The following is a 17,695-nucleotide window of genomic DNA, read 5'->3' on the forward strand; positions in this document are numbered from 1 at the left end:
AAAAAAAATGATATATCCTGACTGAATTTTAATAAAATGTAGGATAAACTGTCATACAAGTCGTACCTCATAACATTTGTTTTATTCAATTAAAGTAATTTTGCGTCGCATCAGTCAAATGCTCGGCACAAGAGCCGATTCTCGGTCAAATGACTCATAAGTAAGCGAATCATTCAGTTCAATTCATGAACGAATCGTTCCAACTCGGTTTTGTTCAACACATTCATTGGAAAGATCCGACTCGTTCAGAATTTTTAGCTATCATTTATATTAGCGTCAAAATAGACGCAAATATTTATGTCATCTTGATATTAGAATTTAAAAATCCACATGTATTTTAATAGCTAAAATATGTAAAAGGCACAAATTGAATCCGTCCTGTCTTCGCGCCACCCCCGGCTCGTCCCAGTTGGTCCAGACTGGATTAGAGCGCTGCAGCATCAGCGGACGATAAGGAGTGAAGGCCGGGCCGCTGCGCCCCTCCACCAGCCGCATGTTTCCGCACACCGGTATCAGTCAGCCCGTGAGAAATGCGCCGGTGAATGTAGGAGATTTTAACCTTTTTTTGGCATAGCCGAATATCAGAAACGGAGCTCCTCACCAAAGCGCTCGTTTAAAACTCTGCTGGCTGAAATCACTGCAAGCTAGCAGCAACATCACTTGGCAACACAAGGGAGACGTGTTCCTGTGAGCTGACCACCGCGTACATTCCTCCGATCGCGGGATGACAAACGCCAAGCCTACGGATAGAGATATTGTAGTCGGAGTCGGGGGAGATCGCGGGAATGCGTGTGCGGCTGTTTGGGAAAACCGGCTGTGATGTTTAACCGCTGCTAAAACATTGACTGTGAAGCTCGTGGGTTTTTGCAGTCAGCACAATCAAGGTGACGGCAGCTAGCCCGTTAGCTCTCAAGCTATCCGGGTAGTGTAAGACAGGGAACAGAAAACGCACGGAGTGCGTTTGATATCAAAATATCGTTATTGTTAAAACTAAACAGGAAAGCACACGATAAGCGTGTGCGCTTGTTCTTTGCAAGGTGCACTTCCTTGTTGGATATAACAGTGCTCGTCGCTGATAAGGAGCAGATGCCAGAAGATGCTCTGATGGAAAAGCTTGACACATCTATGAGAATTTGAGAATGTTACATATCAAACTAGCGTGCTTTTTTTTTTACATCAGCTGAATATTTTAACCCCCTAAACCCCGATTCTGGCACTGTACTCTATGTAAGTGAGTACTTAAGGTCGGTGCCAAGCAATATTGTCGTATCGTCACTATATTAAAAGCATACTGGTATACTCCTGTTGTTTACCGACAAAAATACACCTGCTTAGTTCAGGACATGTAAATGAGTCTTTTGTATCAGTTTCCTGCAAGTACACGGGTCTCAGAGAGCGCTGGTAGCTTAAATCAGAGTGGATGCCAAAGCTCCGGACGGAAAGATGATGTTGGTGATGATTCACTCGACGGGAATATGAGGAAGTTGCCCTGAACCTTCGCGTTCACGAAAGCCCTGCTGTTCCCGATGGTGAAATTAGCCAGCGGCTGTTTGATGAGCAGCAAACGAAAGCCACCTCTCCTCGGGTCGCCTCTGAAGTCGAGCTGACAGAAGCTGGTGGGGTTTGTTTGAAAGGCTTGAGCAGGGTGTGACCGCACTTCGTTTAAATGTTACATGCAGCACTGTATACATCGGCGAAGCTCACTATGAACGCAGCCTGGAATTTCTACGTCAACCCGTGTGGATGACGCCGCCGCCGCCGCCGACAACGTTCGAAAACAAAGTGTCGCTGAGGCGAAAGTTGTTTTTAAAATTCTTTCGGCTAAAGAGCTGGTCTGTTAGCCATGTAGCTGGCTGCACATGAGCGGACTGGACTTCTCCGACTGATGTCTAGGGTGTCCAATCTTTTTTTAGTCTGTGTTGTACGTGTAAGTGTAGATGTATAGCGTAGTTATTTTAGCGTCGTCGTCGTGACTGTTTCTGGTTGCTATGGCATTTTTAAACGGCCCCAGACTGCTGGACTGGGCAAACTCTCCTCCACATTTACAGTTCAACAAATATGTCCTGACTGGCTATAGACCCATCTCCTCCGTCCAGGAGTGTATCAAGAGTCTCTTCTATCTGCACAATGAGCTGGGGAACATCTACACACATGGTGAGTGAGATAGCTTACTGCTTCAAAAGAGGAAACTGACAGTGCCCTCTCTCTTTATGTGCTTATTAACGCCACCTGCTTCGCTTTTTGTGTCACTGTTTTACTCTTACTTAACTCTAGTAGATTATTATTAATAAATTGCATTACTTCAGTCAGGTCAGTATGAGTTTTGCCCATCCTGGCTACTTAGGTCTTACCAGTATTTGCATTTATATTACCCATTCATAGCTATAGTCTAAACCCCATTTAAATGAAGTGTTGCTATACCACCAGATACAGGATATGGTCTGTATTTCCTACTTAAGCACTGGGTGTAAACCACAACTTACTGAAACTTTCATAAAACTACATGTTAATGGAATAGTTCACCCAAAAACTATTTACACTTATATTGGTCTAAGCACATATGTGGCCCTGGACTATAAAACCAGGGTCAATTTTATACACCATCTAAAAGTTAAATAAATCCATCCATTGATGTATGGTTTGTTAGGACAGGACAATATTTGGCTGAGAGTTTGGAAAATTTGGAATCTGAGGGTGCAAAAAAATCAAAATATTAAGAAAATCGCCTTTAAAGTTGTCCAAATTAAGTTCTTAGCAGGTCATATTACTAATCAAAAAAGTTCAATTAAGTATTCAGTTAAGTATTCCATTATGTTTTGGTGTATTTACGGTAGGAAATGTACAAAATATCTTCATGGAACATGATCTTAACTTAATAGATTTTTGGCATAAAAGAAAAATCTGTAATTTTGACCCATACAATGTATATTTGGCTATTGCTACAAATATACCCGTGCTGCTTAAGACTGGTTTTGTGGTCCACGGTCACTTATTACTTTCTATCATTTTTTACGTTTGTGATATGTGAACTCAAATGAATCATTCGCTCAGTAAAGCAACTTTGCTGCTGCTCTCATGAACTTGAAAGACTTGTAATATAGTGTATGAATCTTGTGGATCACTGTTGTAATTAATTTAAAGTGATTTTTTTGTCCTTTTTGATCATTTTTAGTCAGTATTGAATGGAAAAGACATACCAATAGATTCTTCAAAATATCTAAATTTTTTTTTACGCAAAAGAAAGAAAGGGTAACACTTTATTTTTATACTTGTTACACATTACATGTACTTACTATTATAAAAACAATAAATTATGCATAATTACATGCAAGTACACCTAAGGCAAAACCTAATCCTAACCCTAACCATATAGTAAGTACATGTAGTTAATTCATATTACTTAGTATTTAAATGTATAATTACACTGTAACAAGTACACCATAAAAAAAGTGTAGCCAAAGAAAGTCCTACAGGGTTGGAGCAACATGAGGGTGATTAAATTCATCACCTTTTTTTTTTTTTTTCCTGTAAATATCCATTTAAATAATTTTGCAGCTACACCATGCAAAGATCTGCATCTTTTACTGAACTCTCTTTCCGACTCTCTTGCTGTGTACATCACTATGTACTACAGTTTGCTATACATAATTGATTGTTTGTCAAAAACAAAAGGATTATGTTGTTAAGTAATTTGTGTCATATTTTATATTATTATATATTACATTATTATATATTATATATCATTGTATATACACATTATGTTATTTGTTGCTGCTTTTTTGGCCAGGTCACTCTTGTAAAAAAAATTTTAATCTCAATGAGTTTGTAACGTGGTTAAATAAAAAATTGAATGAATGGATCATAGCTGCACTGAACAGCATCTAGATAAACGTTCCAGTGCACTAGTTGCCCAGAGGTAATATAAAAAATGTAAAACCAGGAATAAAGGTCAACTCCAAAGGAATTTCTGCTTGTAAATACTTCTAAATTGCAGGACTGTGCAGAACCATCAAGCTGGGTCATGTGGTTGCCTGCAGGTGTACTGTCATACATAGCCTTTCCTTCCAAGAAACTGCCATGTGGAATGGTAAAACTTTGTTAGTACTAAATTTTATTGTTTTGATGGCAAATGACACATTCACACTGATGTGCTCTGATGAAAACCCGAGAAGAACGCTGCATCTGTGCACTGCACTTTCAGAGCCAACGCTGTGGTTCAGAGTATATTTGAGAGCGTTCTGGCCTACTGTAGTCAAGTAAGCAGAAATTAGAGGTTTGAAATGAGTGACACAGCTTAACTTGACCCAAAAGATGACTTTGCTGTAGAGAGCTACACCTGGTTGTCTTTTTCCAAGCTGAATAAAGAGGCATTTATTCTGTGTCTGTACTGTTTGGATTGGTAAAATACCTTCTTTTGACTGTAAAGCCTGATGAATGAAAATTTGTTGTATGTTTTGTCACTTTTTGTTTTTTTTTTTACATTGGGCAATTTCCATTCTTGCGTTCGAACGCAAGGGAGCTGCATGTTCCTTCACAGTGTTTGCTTTGTGTTCAAGCATTTGTGTTTTACTTTGCATGATATGTATGCACAATTGTACCCCATGTTTGCACGCCGTGTCTTCAGAGCTATGTTCTTCATAGGTTTCTATCTAAAACGTCTTCTGTTTGAGACTGCTGTCAAAAAATGATTCAGCCTCTTCCTGACACTTGACTGTGACTAATAATCATTACTAGTCTGTTTCTGTTCTAACTGTTTTGTTGATGTCTTTGTATGTTTTTCTAGTCTGTGGGTTTCTTAAACCACATGCTGTTTGTATGGCCACTAATGGGCTATGATCTGAGCATACAATCTTAGAGCGGGCTGCTGCATAAATCGATTAACACTTGCACATACACCACTAAACTGAACACTCAGTTCCCTCAGAAAAGAAGAAATATGTATCCCCATGCTATTCGAAACCACTTTCTATTTCTTTTGTGGAACACAAAAAAAAATAAAATAGCTTTTTTTTTTGTTGTCCACACAATAAATATCAGTGGGACCCAACATCTATTAAAACATCTTCTTTTGCTTTCAAAGAAAGAAAGTCATAGAGGTTCGGGGTGGAATAAGGGTTAGAAATGATGATAGAATCTTGGGTGAACTCATGCTTTGTTAAATGATGATTATTAGATAAAAACTTGTAATTATGACAAGTTGAAATTGTGGTAGAAATAACTGTGATAGAAAGTCATATTCATGATGTGAAAAATCAAAATTATGACAAAAAGTCAGATTTTTTTTTTTATCATAGTTATGGCTTAACGTCTTTGTCTTGATCATTACTTATTTATATCATTTGGACTGTTTATGTCATAATTGACCCTTCGCAGGGAGTTTGATTGACAGGCAATCTGACCAGTCATAACACAGAATCTGCCTTTTTTGTCTGAGAAACATATCAGACAGGAGAGTAGATTAAAGGAGTAGTTCACTTCCAGAACAAAAATGTACAGATAATCTACCCCGTTGTCATCCAAGATGTTCATGTCTTTCTTTTTTCAGTCATAAAGAAATTATGTTTTCTGAGGACATTATAGGAATTATCTACATATAGTGGACTTCAATGGTGCCCGTGAGTTTGAATGTCCAAAATGCAGTTTACATGCAGCGTCAAAGGGCTCTAAATGATCCCAGCCAAGATATAAGTGTCTTATCTAGTCATTTTCTACAAAAAACAAAAATTTATTCTATTTAACCTAAAATGCACATGCGTACTCTGTGTAATCCGGGTCAAGACAGTTAGGGTATGTCAAAAAACTCACATCTCATTCTCTCCTCCAACTTTAAAATCTCCCTACAGCGCTGCAGAAGTACCGACCCAAGTGAAAATGCAAACAAGTTCAAACACCCTTTTCAAACTAAGGTAAAACAGCGATGTAGGATGATTTTGAAGTTAGATGAGAAAATGTGATGGGAGTTTTTTGACCTACCCTAACTGTATTGACCCGGATTACACAGAGTACTCACGTGCATGGCAGAGCTAGACAAGATGAGCATTTGAGGTTAAAAAGTATATAAATTATTTTTTTTTTTTAAGAAAATGACCGATCGTTTCGCTAGATAAGACCCTTAATCCTCGGCTGGGATTGTTTATAGTCCTTTGAAGCTGCACTGAAACTGCATTTTGGACGTTCAAACTTGCAGGCACTGTAGAAGTCCACTGTATGGAGATAATTCCTGAAATGTTTTCCTCAAAAAACTGAATTTCTTTACGACTGAGGAAAGAAAGAGATGAACATCTTGGATGACAATGTAGTGAGTACATTATCTGTAAATTTTTGTTCTTTAAGTGAACTTCTCCTTTAATATTGTTGGACTTCAACTTCAAAAATGGTGTGTACTGACGTCTTTCCGCGTTGAAACAAGATACTTTCTGATGTTTATTCATGTTTATTTCATGCTGTAACTAGTAAAGAGGAAGAGATGATCGTTTCACGTGCCGCTTGAACTGAGGCGCCACAGCGATCTGTCACGACATGTTAAAGCACCAAAACGGTATTTATTGTTTAAATTTCTTAAAAACATGCCAAAATTTTAAAGATGAGACTTTGTTTCATATCTTAAGTAACCTGCTTTGTCTTGTCTGTCTCCGCATTGTCAGTTTCCTCTTTGCTCGGTGTAAAGTATTTTTACTGCGTGAGAGCATAAATCGGTCTTTGCAAGCGGTCAATTATGACTTTTGTCTCATAATTATAATTTACCATTTACCAATTTGTCTTATGTTGTGGAAGTTAGCTTGCATAAGCTACTACTTCAATGTTTGGATTAAAATATTATTATTGTCAAGTTTTTTTTTATAGTACATTTACAGTATGTACAGTACAGTGTGTGCTTTTCAAATGCATAAACTTTTCTAGGGTAGAGTGCATGGTCTCTATCAATAGTGTCTTTATCAGAGCGAGCGTTAAGCCAGCAGAGATAACTGACCCAAAATAGATGTGCTGGAAGGCATTGGTGCTTTTACCTGACTAGGGTAAATCATTTGACATTGGGGGAATGACAGGGGCTTGGAGAGAAAAAAGAGATTCACAGACAACAAGATTGTCCAACAGACTTTTCATGTACTTCGAGCCACTAGTGAAAAGCCACTGACTGTCAGTTAGTGCTTAAGACTTTTGAAGACCTTTGTTTTAGTGTGTAGTTTGCATTTTGGCAGCTGCTGCTAAAATTAGCACAGCAATGCCACTGAGACCCTCATTGTACCGGACCGTTCCCTGGGCCTCCATAAATCCACGTGTTGTTTAGGCTGCAGCATTCAACTCAAGGGACACGATGAAACACTGCAGGGCTTGTCTGAGCATAATGCCAAATAACGACCTTCTCATTCTCTTCACAGGCCCTGCGTGTTTCAACAGTGCTTCAACTAAGTCTTCTAAATACAATGACTCTCCTGAGCCTCTTTCTTTTTTCTCTACTCAGGAATCCCTTTGCTCTGTTTCCTGGTGCTGCTCCCGCTCAACATCCCCTGGTCGCAGATCAGCGTGACGTGGCTCGGCGTGGTGCACTTCCTGGCCTGCCTGTCGCCGCAGCTGGGATCGGTGGTCTACCACCTCTTCATGAACCATGAGGGCGGCGAGCCCGTCTACAAAACCCTGCTCACGCTAGATATGTGCGGAATCTGCATGATCAACACGCTAGGTCAGCATCTCAAACTGGTGTCAAATCAATCCGGGCGCTCCGTCACATTATCTCTCAGTGCATCTTCTCGATTCTGTTCTCTGTTTTCCTCTGCTGATGCAAGTTTTTTTTTCCCGGCATTTTATATTTTTTGTATAGGTTGTTCATACGTAATGAGGTGGCCTGAGTAAGTAATGTGTCATCACATCATGTTTAGCTGTGATCACCAAAATAGGCTGAACTGCATTAGAGACCTGTTTCACAAAAGCCCAGTGAATAAGTCAAATGTGCGTTTCCCCTATATCTGTAGTCCTCGTTTAGGCTGTTGCAATATTTCACTGAAGGAGAAGTGTTGTACAAGAAAACAGTGTTGTAACAAAGGAAATAAAGAAGCACAGAGAAAGACAGTCCTCTCTGTTGTCACATGTAAAACAGCAGTGACAAGGCTGTTTCACAGCACTTCCATTGTCTCTTGCTCGGTTTGTTTGATAAAGATCTCATTTAGAATTTTAAAATGCTTTTTCTAATTTTTATCATTATCCACCATTTAGTTGGAAAACAAAGGAACATTTCGTGGACATTTTGACCAATTTGATTTAATTTATTGTAAAAGTGAATTATGCTTGATGAGACAGAAATGGTTTTGAGGGTAGCATTAAATACATTAGGAAAATTGAATTATTGAGCTAATGTTCTAATATTCTAGGATTTATACTTTCTCAGTGCAAAAGTGTAGTATGTTAATAGTGTTTATTGATAGAATATGCAAATTATACAGTAAAAGCTTATATTTTAGTAACAAACACATAAATTACATATACAGCTGAAGTCAAAAGATTGCATACACCTAGCTAATTCTGCAAAATGTTAGTTATTTTACTAAAATAAGAGGGATCATACAAAATGCATGTTATTGTTTATTTAGTACTGACCTGAATAAGATATTTCACATGGAAGAAAATAATAGTTGAATTTATAAAAACGACCCTGTTCAAAAGTTTACATATGCTTGATTCTTAATACTGTGTTGTTACCTGAATGATCCACAGCTGTGTTTTTTTGTTTAGTGATAGTTGTTCATGAGTCCCTTGTTTGTCCTGAACAGTTAAACTGCCTGCTGTTCTTCAGAAAAATCTTTCAGGTCTCACAAATTCTTTTTTTTTTTTAGCATTTTTGTGTATTTGAACCCTTTCCAACAATGAATGTATGATTTTGAGATGCATATTTTCATACTAAGGACAACTGAGGGACTCATGTAACTATTACAGAAGGTTTAAATGCTCACTAATGCTCTAGAAGGAAAAACAATGCATTAAGAGCTAGGGGTGAAAACTTTTGAACAGAATGAAGATGTGTACATTTTTCTTATTTTGCCTAAATATTGGATGTTTTTCATTTAGTACTGCTCTTCAGAAGCTACAGAAGATACTTACATGTTTTCCAGAGGACAAAATAAGTTCAATTTACCCTGATCTTCAAATTCAAAAAGTTTTCACCTCCTGCTCTTAATGTATTGTGTTTCCTTCTGGAGCATCAGTGAGTATTTGAACCTTCGGTAATAGTTGCATATGAGTCCTTCAGATGGATCTCAAATCATACTGTCATTGCTGGGTTCAAATACACAAAAATACTGAAAAACCAAATAATTTCTGGGACCTGAAGGATTTTTCTGAAGAACAGTGTGCAGTTTAGGGTCATTTTTATAAATTCAACTATTATTTTCTCCTTTGGACTGGAGAAACTGTATACATCTTTTATGTGAAACATCTTATTCAGGTCAATACTAAATAAAACAAAATAACATGCATTTTGTATGATCCCTCTTATTTTGGTAAAATAATTAACACTTTGCAGATTCTGCAAGGTGTATGTAAACTTTGACTTCAACTGTAATGTTGCTTTAAAAGCTTCTTTAAGTACAGAATATCTTATAATTTATAGTTAAAGTCTTGAAGAAAATGTCGGTGTCACGTGTGGTCCAAAGATGAAGACAAAGATGATGAAAACTAAAACAAGGTTTATTAATAAATCCACAGAGACAGCTATGTATAACACAGATAATACCAGACAACCAAAAGGTGAAACAGAGGCAACTTAAATACAAGACAAATAAGGGCAGTAATGAAGAACACCTGTGTGGATTAAATAAATTACCATGACAAAAAAAGAGTAGCAAAAACAGAACAAAGGAGACCATGTGACTAAAGAAAACCAATCAGAAGTCCATGATAAAGGAACCAAATAAACAGAACTGTGACAGTATGTATGCTTGTAGTAACATTATTATTATTACCTTATAGTTAACTGTGAAAAAAGTAAACAACATTCCCAGAAGGTTTTTCATGACACATCCGCTCTAAATATATTGTAGTTGTAATTTTGTTCTCTAATTTAGGTTTTTAATATTTTTGTTATCAATTCTGTATGCTGGGGTGTTTTTTAGTTTATTTGGCCTTCTATTTTACCTTTTGTTTTTTGCATATTTTTGGTTGTTCAAGTAGGCTGATACACTGTAATTAAATCAGATATTAAAATGTACAGCTATGACTGAGAAAACATTGCTATCATATTTTTTCAGTAAATTTTTTGCACCCACAGCTGCCTTTTTTTTTTTTTTTTTACAATGTATAGTGGTAAGAGGGATAGTTCAACCAAAAATGAAAATTCTGTCATTAATTATAAAACTGTAAAGCCTTTGTTCATCTTCAGAACACAAATTAAGATATTTTTAATGAAATCACATCGAAGACTGACTTCTTTGTGCACAAAAAGTATTCTCGTAGTTTCGTAAAATTAAGGTTGAACCACTGATGTCACATGGACAATTTTATCGATGTTCTTACTACCTTTCTGGGCCTTAAACATGTCAGTTGCTGCCTACGCAGGATCAAAAAGCACTCGGATTTCATCAAAAATATCTCAGTTTGTGTTCTGAAGATGAACGAAGGACTTACGAGTTTGGAACGACACGAGGATGAGTAATTAATGACAGAACTTTCATAGTTAGGTGAACTATCCCTTTAAAAGGATTGAATGATGTGAGCTGTACGGTTGCATATTAGGACACAAGAGCTTGTAATCTTAATAACGCTGTGTTTTGGTTCACAGGAGCTCTGCCCATCGTGTACAGCACTCTTCTCTGCTACCCCTTCACCCGCACGGTGGCTCTGCTGATGTACATCCTGCTATCCAGTTACGCCATCTACTGTGCCATCACGGCGCGCAGCAGAGTGCGGCGTCTGCGTTCCTTCGCCTGGCAGGCGCTTTTCCGCTTCTCGTTTTTCCTTCTGCGCTGGGTAGGTGTGGGCGGAGGGAGTCCCACCTCACTGCGTCACTTTCTCACCATGGATGCACTAGCGGTGCTGGGCGGTGTCATCAATATCACACGAATCCCCGAGCGCTTCCGCCCGGGCCTCTTTGACTACTGGTGCAACAGCCATCAGATCATGCATGTGCTGGTGGTGGTCTCCATACTGTACCTACACTGGGGGGTGCTGGACGACTTACTGTGGATCAACACCTATCACTGTCCTTTAGACTGACAGTGGCCCCTGCTAATCTGGAATCATGGGTAATAGGGCGCGAGGACCTCTTTTAGTAATGAGATGTTCGGGAATGCGAAAGAATTGGGCAAAGAATGGTTCGGGGTGGGGGGAGGCTGTTGTGCTTTGTATATACATGTGTGCACGAACGTCCATAAGAAGTGTTTTACATGTTTTTTAGAAGACACCAGTGCCAGCTTCGACACACATGCTTGTTTGTGCCGTCAGTAGCCAGAATGTACATATCTGTGTTTGCATAAACATCGTCTGTGCATGGCACTGTTTAGACCTACTAGCTCAAACAAAGGCAGTTTTTTTGTTTGTTTTATTTTTTTTTTTGGTTTGAGACCACATTCTATAGGCGCGCACACACACATGCACATATGGGGGCTGACATAGTTTGATGTCATATTCACCAGCGTTTAAAGCATTTAATAAATAACCCCGAAGTTTAGTTGTAGCTGAACAGTGAAAGATATGATAGAGCCCTCAAATGATTGGCTCTAATCTAAACAAACTAAAATTCATTGCTCAAAATAGCATGGCTTTTATGAAAACTAATTACAGTTTGTCTCTATTCTCAATTTTGCTGGTGAAACAAAGATCACCGGTGCAGAAATGTTGTATGCACCTCCAACTTTCAACTTATTACTCTATTGCAGACTATGCAGCATATCAAACGTTACATCAGTGCTAACACCACACACACACACACACACACACACACACACACAATGTACTGTATGCCCGGTCTCACAGCAACATTTACTGGAAATACTTGAGTTGATTTTCCTTGTTTTTTGTGTCATATTCCTGTTCAGGTCCACATTTTTCACATTCTCAACCCCAATACCTGTAAGTGAAGGGTGACAGGGTCATTCCTTAGTTTGTAGGCTTGCCATTTATGCGTTTACTGGGTGGTTAAAGTTGCTGAGTGCCCATTTTATTCTTTACTGCCCTATTTGACTTTGATCATGTTTGTTAGCATCTAAGGGGCATTTATTAAATGCAGTTTTTGCAGCAGCACGACTTTAATATTACCCTGGGAAACATTTCACGTTACCTGCAGAAGATGCTTTCTTTGCTATGCTGCTGAACGGTCGATCCAGCCTTGTACACTTATGGTTTTAATATCCTAATCTGTAGTTTGAAAGATTGGATTTAGTACCGCTCTAAATTAGATTTCATTTCTTTCTGACCTTTAACCTCAATTATCTATGTAACCTTGGATTCAAGACAAGGCAAATTATTTTCTTAATGGCGTGCTGTTTGCACAAAGGCTTTAATTCTCTGCTGGCCATCTTCGTCCACTGTGCACCTGATGTTCCCGCTCATCAGATGTGGCAGATGAATATTAGACTCCAGAATGGAGGAATATTACACGTCAATACACTATGAATTCCCCAATGAAGAGTAGGGGAATATTGGTTCCTGTGCCAAATTAAAGCTCTCTATATGCATTTCAAGTCAAATGTTTACATACACCTTGCAGAATCTGCAAGATGTTAATTATTTTACCAAAATAAGAGGGATCATATAAAATGCATGTTATTTTTTATTTAGTACTGACCTGAATAAGATACTTCACATAAAAGGTGTTTACATATAGTAGAGAAAATAATCATTGAATTTATAAAAATGACCCCGTTCAAAAGTTTACATACACTTGATTCTTAATACTGTGTTGTTACCTGAATGATCCACAGCTGTGTTTTTTTGTTTAATGATAGTTCTTCAGAAAAATCCATCAGGTCCCACAAATTCTTTGTTTTTTCAGCATTTTTGTGTATTTGAACCCTTTCCAACAATGACTGTATGATTTTGAGATCCATCTTTTCACACTGAGGACAACTGAGGGACTCATATGTGACTATTACAGGAGGTTCAAACACTCACTGATGCTCCACAAGGAAAAACTTTGCATTAGGAGCTTGGGGCCTAAACTTTTGGTAACAACACAGTATTAAGAATCAAGTGTATGTAAACTTTTGAACAGGATCATTTTTATAAATGTAACTATTATTTTCTCTTTTGGACTATATGTAAACATCTTTCATGTTCTTTCATCTTTCATTATTCAGGTCAGTACTAAATAAAAACTAACATGCATTTTGTATGATCCCTCTTATATTGTGCAGATTCTGCAAGGTGTATGTAAACTTTTGACTTCAACTGTAATTCATGGCCCCTCTGATTTAAGAAAAGTTGACTTCAGGTTTAACAGAGCTGTTTACAGTTACTAAAGCTGAACAATCAGTCATATCTTCATATCTACTTCAGAATGTGATTCATGTAAACTAAAGCAGTTTTTATTACGGATTGCACTATGGAGATGTTCACATTGTTCCACTGCAGTTTTTGCACATTTGGATTTGTTACCTTAGCACGCTTATGCACTACTGAGCCGGAACAAACCAAGGATGACTCGTCAAACCCTTCCAACCTCACTAGTTTTAAAGAACTGACACACGACACGACGTGATAGATTCACTGACACTATCACAATGTAGCTTTTTTCAATTACCTTCACTATCCGTATCATCGGCATTATATTTATTATATTTAAGATGTTGTTTTGACATTTGACAATGTTTGTTTTATTTGAATGCTACTACTGTACTTTTTTTTGTTTTTAATATATATGTTATTTAACTTCACCCGTTGGGAATCACATATCTTTACACAACCACAGTACTCTGATAGTCTAGTTAGTGTAGAATCAGTGCATGTTAGGTAGAATGTCGCTCAGATGTATCTGACAAACACCTACACATACTCTATGCCAAATTAGATGTTTTAGGGCCTCAGGTGTTGGTCCTGATCTTAGCAGACCAGGGTGTTAAACAAACCACGAGTCCCTCAGAACAGGGAAGGTTTACCCCAACCCCTTTAAATGACAAACATTAGACTCTGAAATCAAGTGGTGCATGTAAATACTAGTAAACCAATCAATCCCCAACATGCGATTTCTAATGCTTGTGCAATGCAACCACTGACATACGTGCTTAATGTGCAGTAACAGAGCCTAATGTATCAAATATATCTGCGTATAGAAAGGGAATGAAATTGAGAGAGCAGCCCAGAGGCAATACAACCATATCAAGTAATTAACTGCACTGTTTATTTTTTTACCAAAAGGGCTTTGGATCAAAGTGAAAACCAATTAAGAACTTAAAAAAAAAAATAAAGTCCATATGGGTAACGTAAATACCTGTATGTAGACTGTATATGCATAAAATGCAAGCGGCATACATACTGACATTTTTATATGTTCATATTAATATATAAAGCAACAATGTTATGAGAAAATATATTGAATGTTATTTCATCTCAGAGAGCGACGCTCAATACAGATTGTCCGATTTCATTTCAAAGGCAGCAGTGATTTGATCATTCTGTAACTGTAAAAAGCAAAAATTGTGACATCACAATGACAGGCCTGGCGGAGAGTTAACAACACTGTTAGATTATTTAGTAGGGTTATCGTCATAATAATATGTCTGTACTACTATGATGTCATAATGTCATTAACACGGACGTTGGTTTTTAAACCGTTCAGAAGGGTGTGTAATATAGTTCGCGATAGTTGGCGAAATCTCTTTTTTACTTCGTGAAAAGTACAGAGAGGCATACAGTTTGGAAAACGGGGGTCCTGATATGTTATTACCTCTGAAACCCACTGGATATCTATGCATAATCGAAATATGTACATATATATACACACACACACACAAACATGTTTGTACATGTGAATTCCAAAAACGACGTTTTACCAGTCCTGAAAAGAACCAGATCTGTGTGTTCACACCGACGTGTTTTGCTCAGACCATGCCATCCTGGGGTTTCCTCTTCTCAGGGTGCCCTGTCAGTGCTCACTTCTACCGAGTGACCTCAACAACTGATTTCGGGCCAGTTTTCTTTTCATCCTGTCATGTCTTCTTTGCTTGTTCTGGTTGAAATCGAAAGACTGAAGAAAAAAAAAAAAAATGATGACAGCTGTATGTTTTTTAAGGGCAAAGGTCACGATGGCTTGTCAGTCATCAGGCATTAAGACCGTGTGCATCAGTCTTGATGCATATTGCCTTCGTGGGGCCGAATGTGTCCATAAATGCTGATCAAGAATGTGTTTATTCACGTAGTTAGTTAGGTGATGTGAGAATGTGCAGAGCATGTTACATTGAGCCCTAAAGGAAATAGATTGCATCATAACCCATGTTTTAGAGGAGGAGGAAAGAGGGTGATATTCTCATGGATGATGTTCTCCTGTCTGTATATTCTAATGTCCTGTGGTAAAAAAAAAAAAAAAAAAAAAAAAAATGACATGATGTATGAAACTATAATAATGTTTTTTTTTTCTTAGTATGCAGGTGCTGGATAGCCTGTTAATGATAATTTAAAAACTACTCATCATTAGTTACATTTCGCATTATTATGATAATGGATATATTGTTATTATTACTATTATTCTGAGATGGGTTACCACTATCAATGATAATCTTAATTTAAGTACAAAGGCTGAGAATACTAATGCACATAGGATGACAGGAGGTCTCTGAAAGATCTGTCGTTTTTTCCCTGTTTCCACTCTTGCTTGTGTGCTTTTTGTTAAATTTGGTTGTTGTTTGGCACCATCTGGTGGCAACAGTGCTGTATTGACTAGGTAACAGCATAAATGATGTTCAGTTGAACCGTGTCGACCTTCTAGATGAAGTCAGTCACAGGTCACTTGCTGAGCACCGTTGCCCATTTATCTCTTTCTTGTTTTATTAGGTCTCCTAAACTTATTTATTTCAAAATTGACTATAACTTTGGTTTTACATAAACATTTCTTCTTGTAACAGGTTTTATCTACAAGCGTGTGTCTCTGTTGGTTTGTTTTATGGGCCTGTATTTCTCTCTCAGTCTATTTGTGTGTCCACGGCTACATTTGTTCATACAAGACAGATCTTCCAAACCCCACGGTCTCCTGCAGCGATTGTGCAATAAATTGAGGTTTATATTTTTAAATCATCTCGTTTGACTTCCTTTATTTTCTAAATGGTTTTAAATAGGACTGTAGATATGAACAGGATACGCGCATGCTTTTATATTTTGACCTCCACCTCAGGTAATTCATGTTTGCCTATTCTCACTCTGACAAAGTGCTTGAGTGACTGTGGCTGTCAAGGTTTAAAAATATTTTTATTTACATTATTATATTGCTGTAGTAGTTATTAAATCTGTCACATTCGAGATGTTAACCCTAACCTGTATTACTGTTTCCCCATCATTATTTTATTTAGTAAAATAAAAATTGAAAATTAAATGTTAAAATTAATTTATATGATCTGAGTCGTGTTAAAGGGATAGTTCACCCAAAAATGAGAATTCTGTCATTAATTACTCATCCTCATGTCATTCCAAACCGGTAAGACCTTTATTCAGCGTTCAAATTAAGATATTTTTAAAGAAATCCGAGAGCTTATTGACCCTGTATCGACAGCAGCGCAACTGACACATTCAAGGCCCAGAAAAGCAGTAAAGACATTGTTAAAATAGTCCATGTGACGTCAGCGGTACGACCATTGTTTTATGAAGCTATGAAAATACTTTTTGTGTGCAAAAAAATGACTTTATTCAACAGTTCCTTTCCAGAGTACCACGACGCACGCGTGTGTATTCTTTCCCTTGTAATAAAGGCACAGAACATGCATGCATGCTATTTTTGTTTTCTTTGCCCACAAGAAGTATTCTCATAGCTTCATAAAATTACAGTCGCACCACTGATTTCACATGGCCTATTTTAACAATGTCCTTGCTATCTTTCCGTGCCTTGAACGTGGTAATTACATTGCCGTCTATGCAGGGTCAGAAAGCTCTTGGATTTCATATATATTTTAATTTGTGTTCTGAAGATTAACAAAGGTATTACAGGTTTGGAATGACATGAGGATGAGTAATTAATGACAGAATTTTCATTTTTGGGTGAACTATCAGTTGAATGTGAAAAGACCACTTCTTGTGGAAAAACATAATAAATAGTTTTCATTTACTTATGACTTATGTAGAAAATAAATAAAATAATTCCAAATATTGTCTTTTTAGGGTAAAAAGCTTATAAATGTAAACTAATTCCCACAAAACTATAATATGTAAAAACAAAATAACCTTTTTGAAAAGAAGCTTTCACAATGTTTATTTCTTTATTTGTTTGGTATAAGAAAAGTGGTGACTAATATCAAGTTGCCAAAGACATAGTGTTGCAACAATTGCAGTAATTATGACATTTTGGTCTAAAAAAGAGGATTGTCATGGTATTTTTTTTTTTAAGTAAAAGGCATTTACTTTCACTGAGTGTTTAGTCGCCTATTGTTTGCTAGGATAGGACAATATTTGGCCGAGATACAACTAACTGAAAATCTGGAATCTGAATATCTGAAATATTGAGAAAATCGCCCTTAAAATTGTTCAAATGTAGTTCTTAGCTATGCATGTTACGAATCAAAAATTAAGT

The 17,695-nt window shown here is 37.3% G+C and overlaps 1 protein-coding gene across 2 annotated transcripts; it reads left to right on the forward strand.

Moving 5' to 3' along the window:
• The first annotated feature begins 222 nt into the window (after positions 1-222).
• Positions 223-16,209, forward strand: paqr4a (progestin and adipoQ receptor family member IVa). 2 transcript variants are annotated; one of them, XM_051098704.1, is made up of 3 exons: positions 223-2,154; positions 7,463-7,681; positions 10,769-16,209. In XM_051098704.1, the coding sequence occupies exons 1-3, from the start codon at positions 1,989-1,991 to the stop codon at positions 11,200-11,202; spliced, it is 819 nt and encodes a 272-aa protein (XP_050954661.1). In that variant the 5' UTR covers positions 223-1,988; the 3' UTR covers positions 11,203-16,209. The 2 variants fall into 2 exon arrangements, with proteins under 2 accessions (XP_050954661.1, XP_050954670.1); XM_051098713.1 differs by lacking the exon at positions 223-2,154 and adding an exon at positions 6,448-6,538.
• Positions 16,210-17,695: the final 1,486 nt, after the last annotated feature.

Source organism: Labeo rohita, chromosome 3 (assembly GCF_022985175.1).
Source record: "Labeo rohita strain BAU-BD-2019 chromosome 3, IGBB_LRoh.1.0, whole genome shotgun sequence".
Lineage (NCBI taxonomy): Eukaryota > Metazoa > Chordata > Actinopteri > Cypriniformes > Cyprinidae > Labeo > Labeo rohita.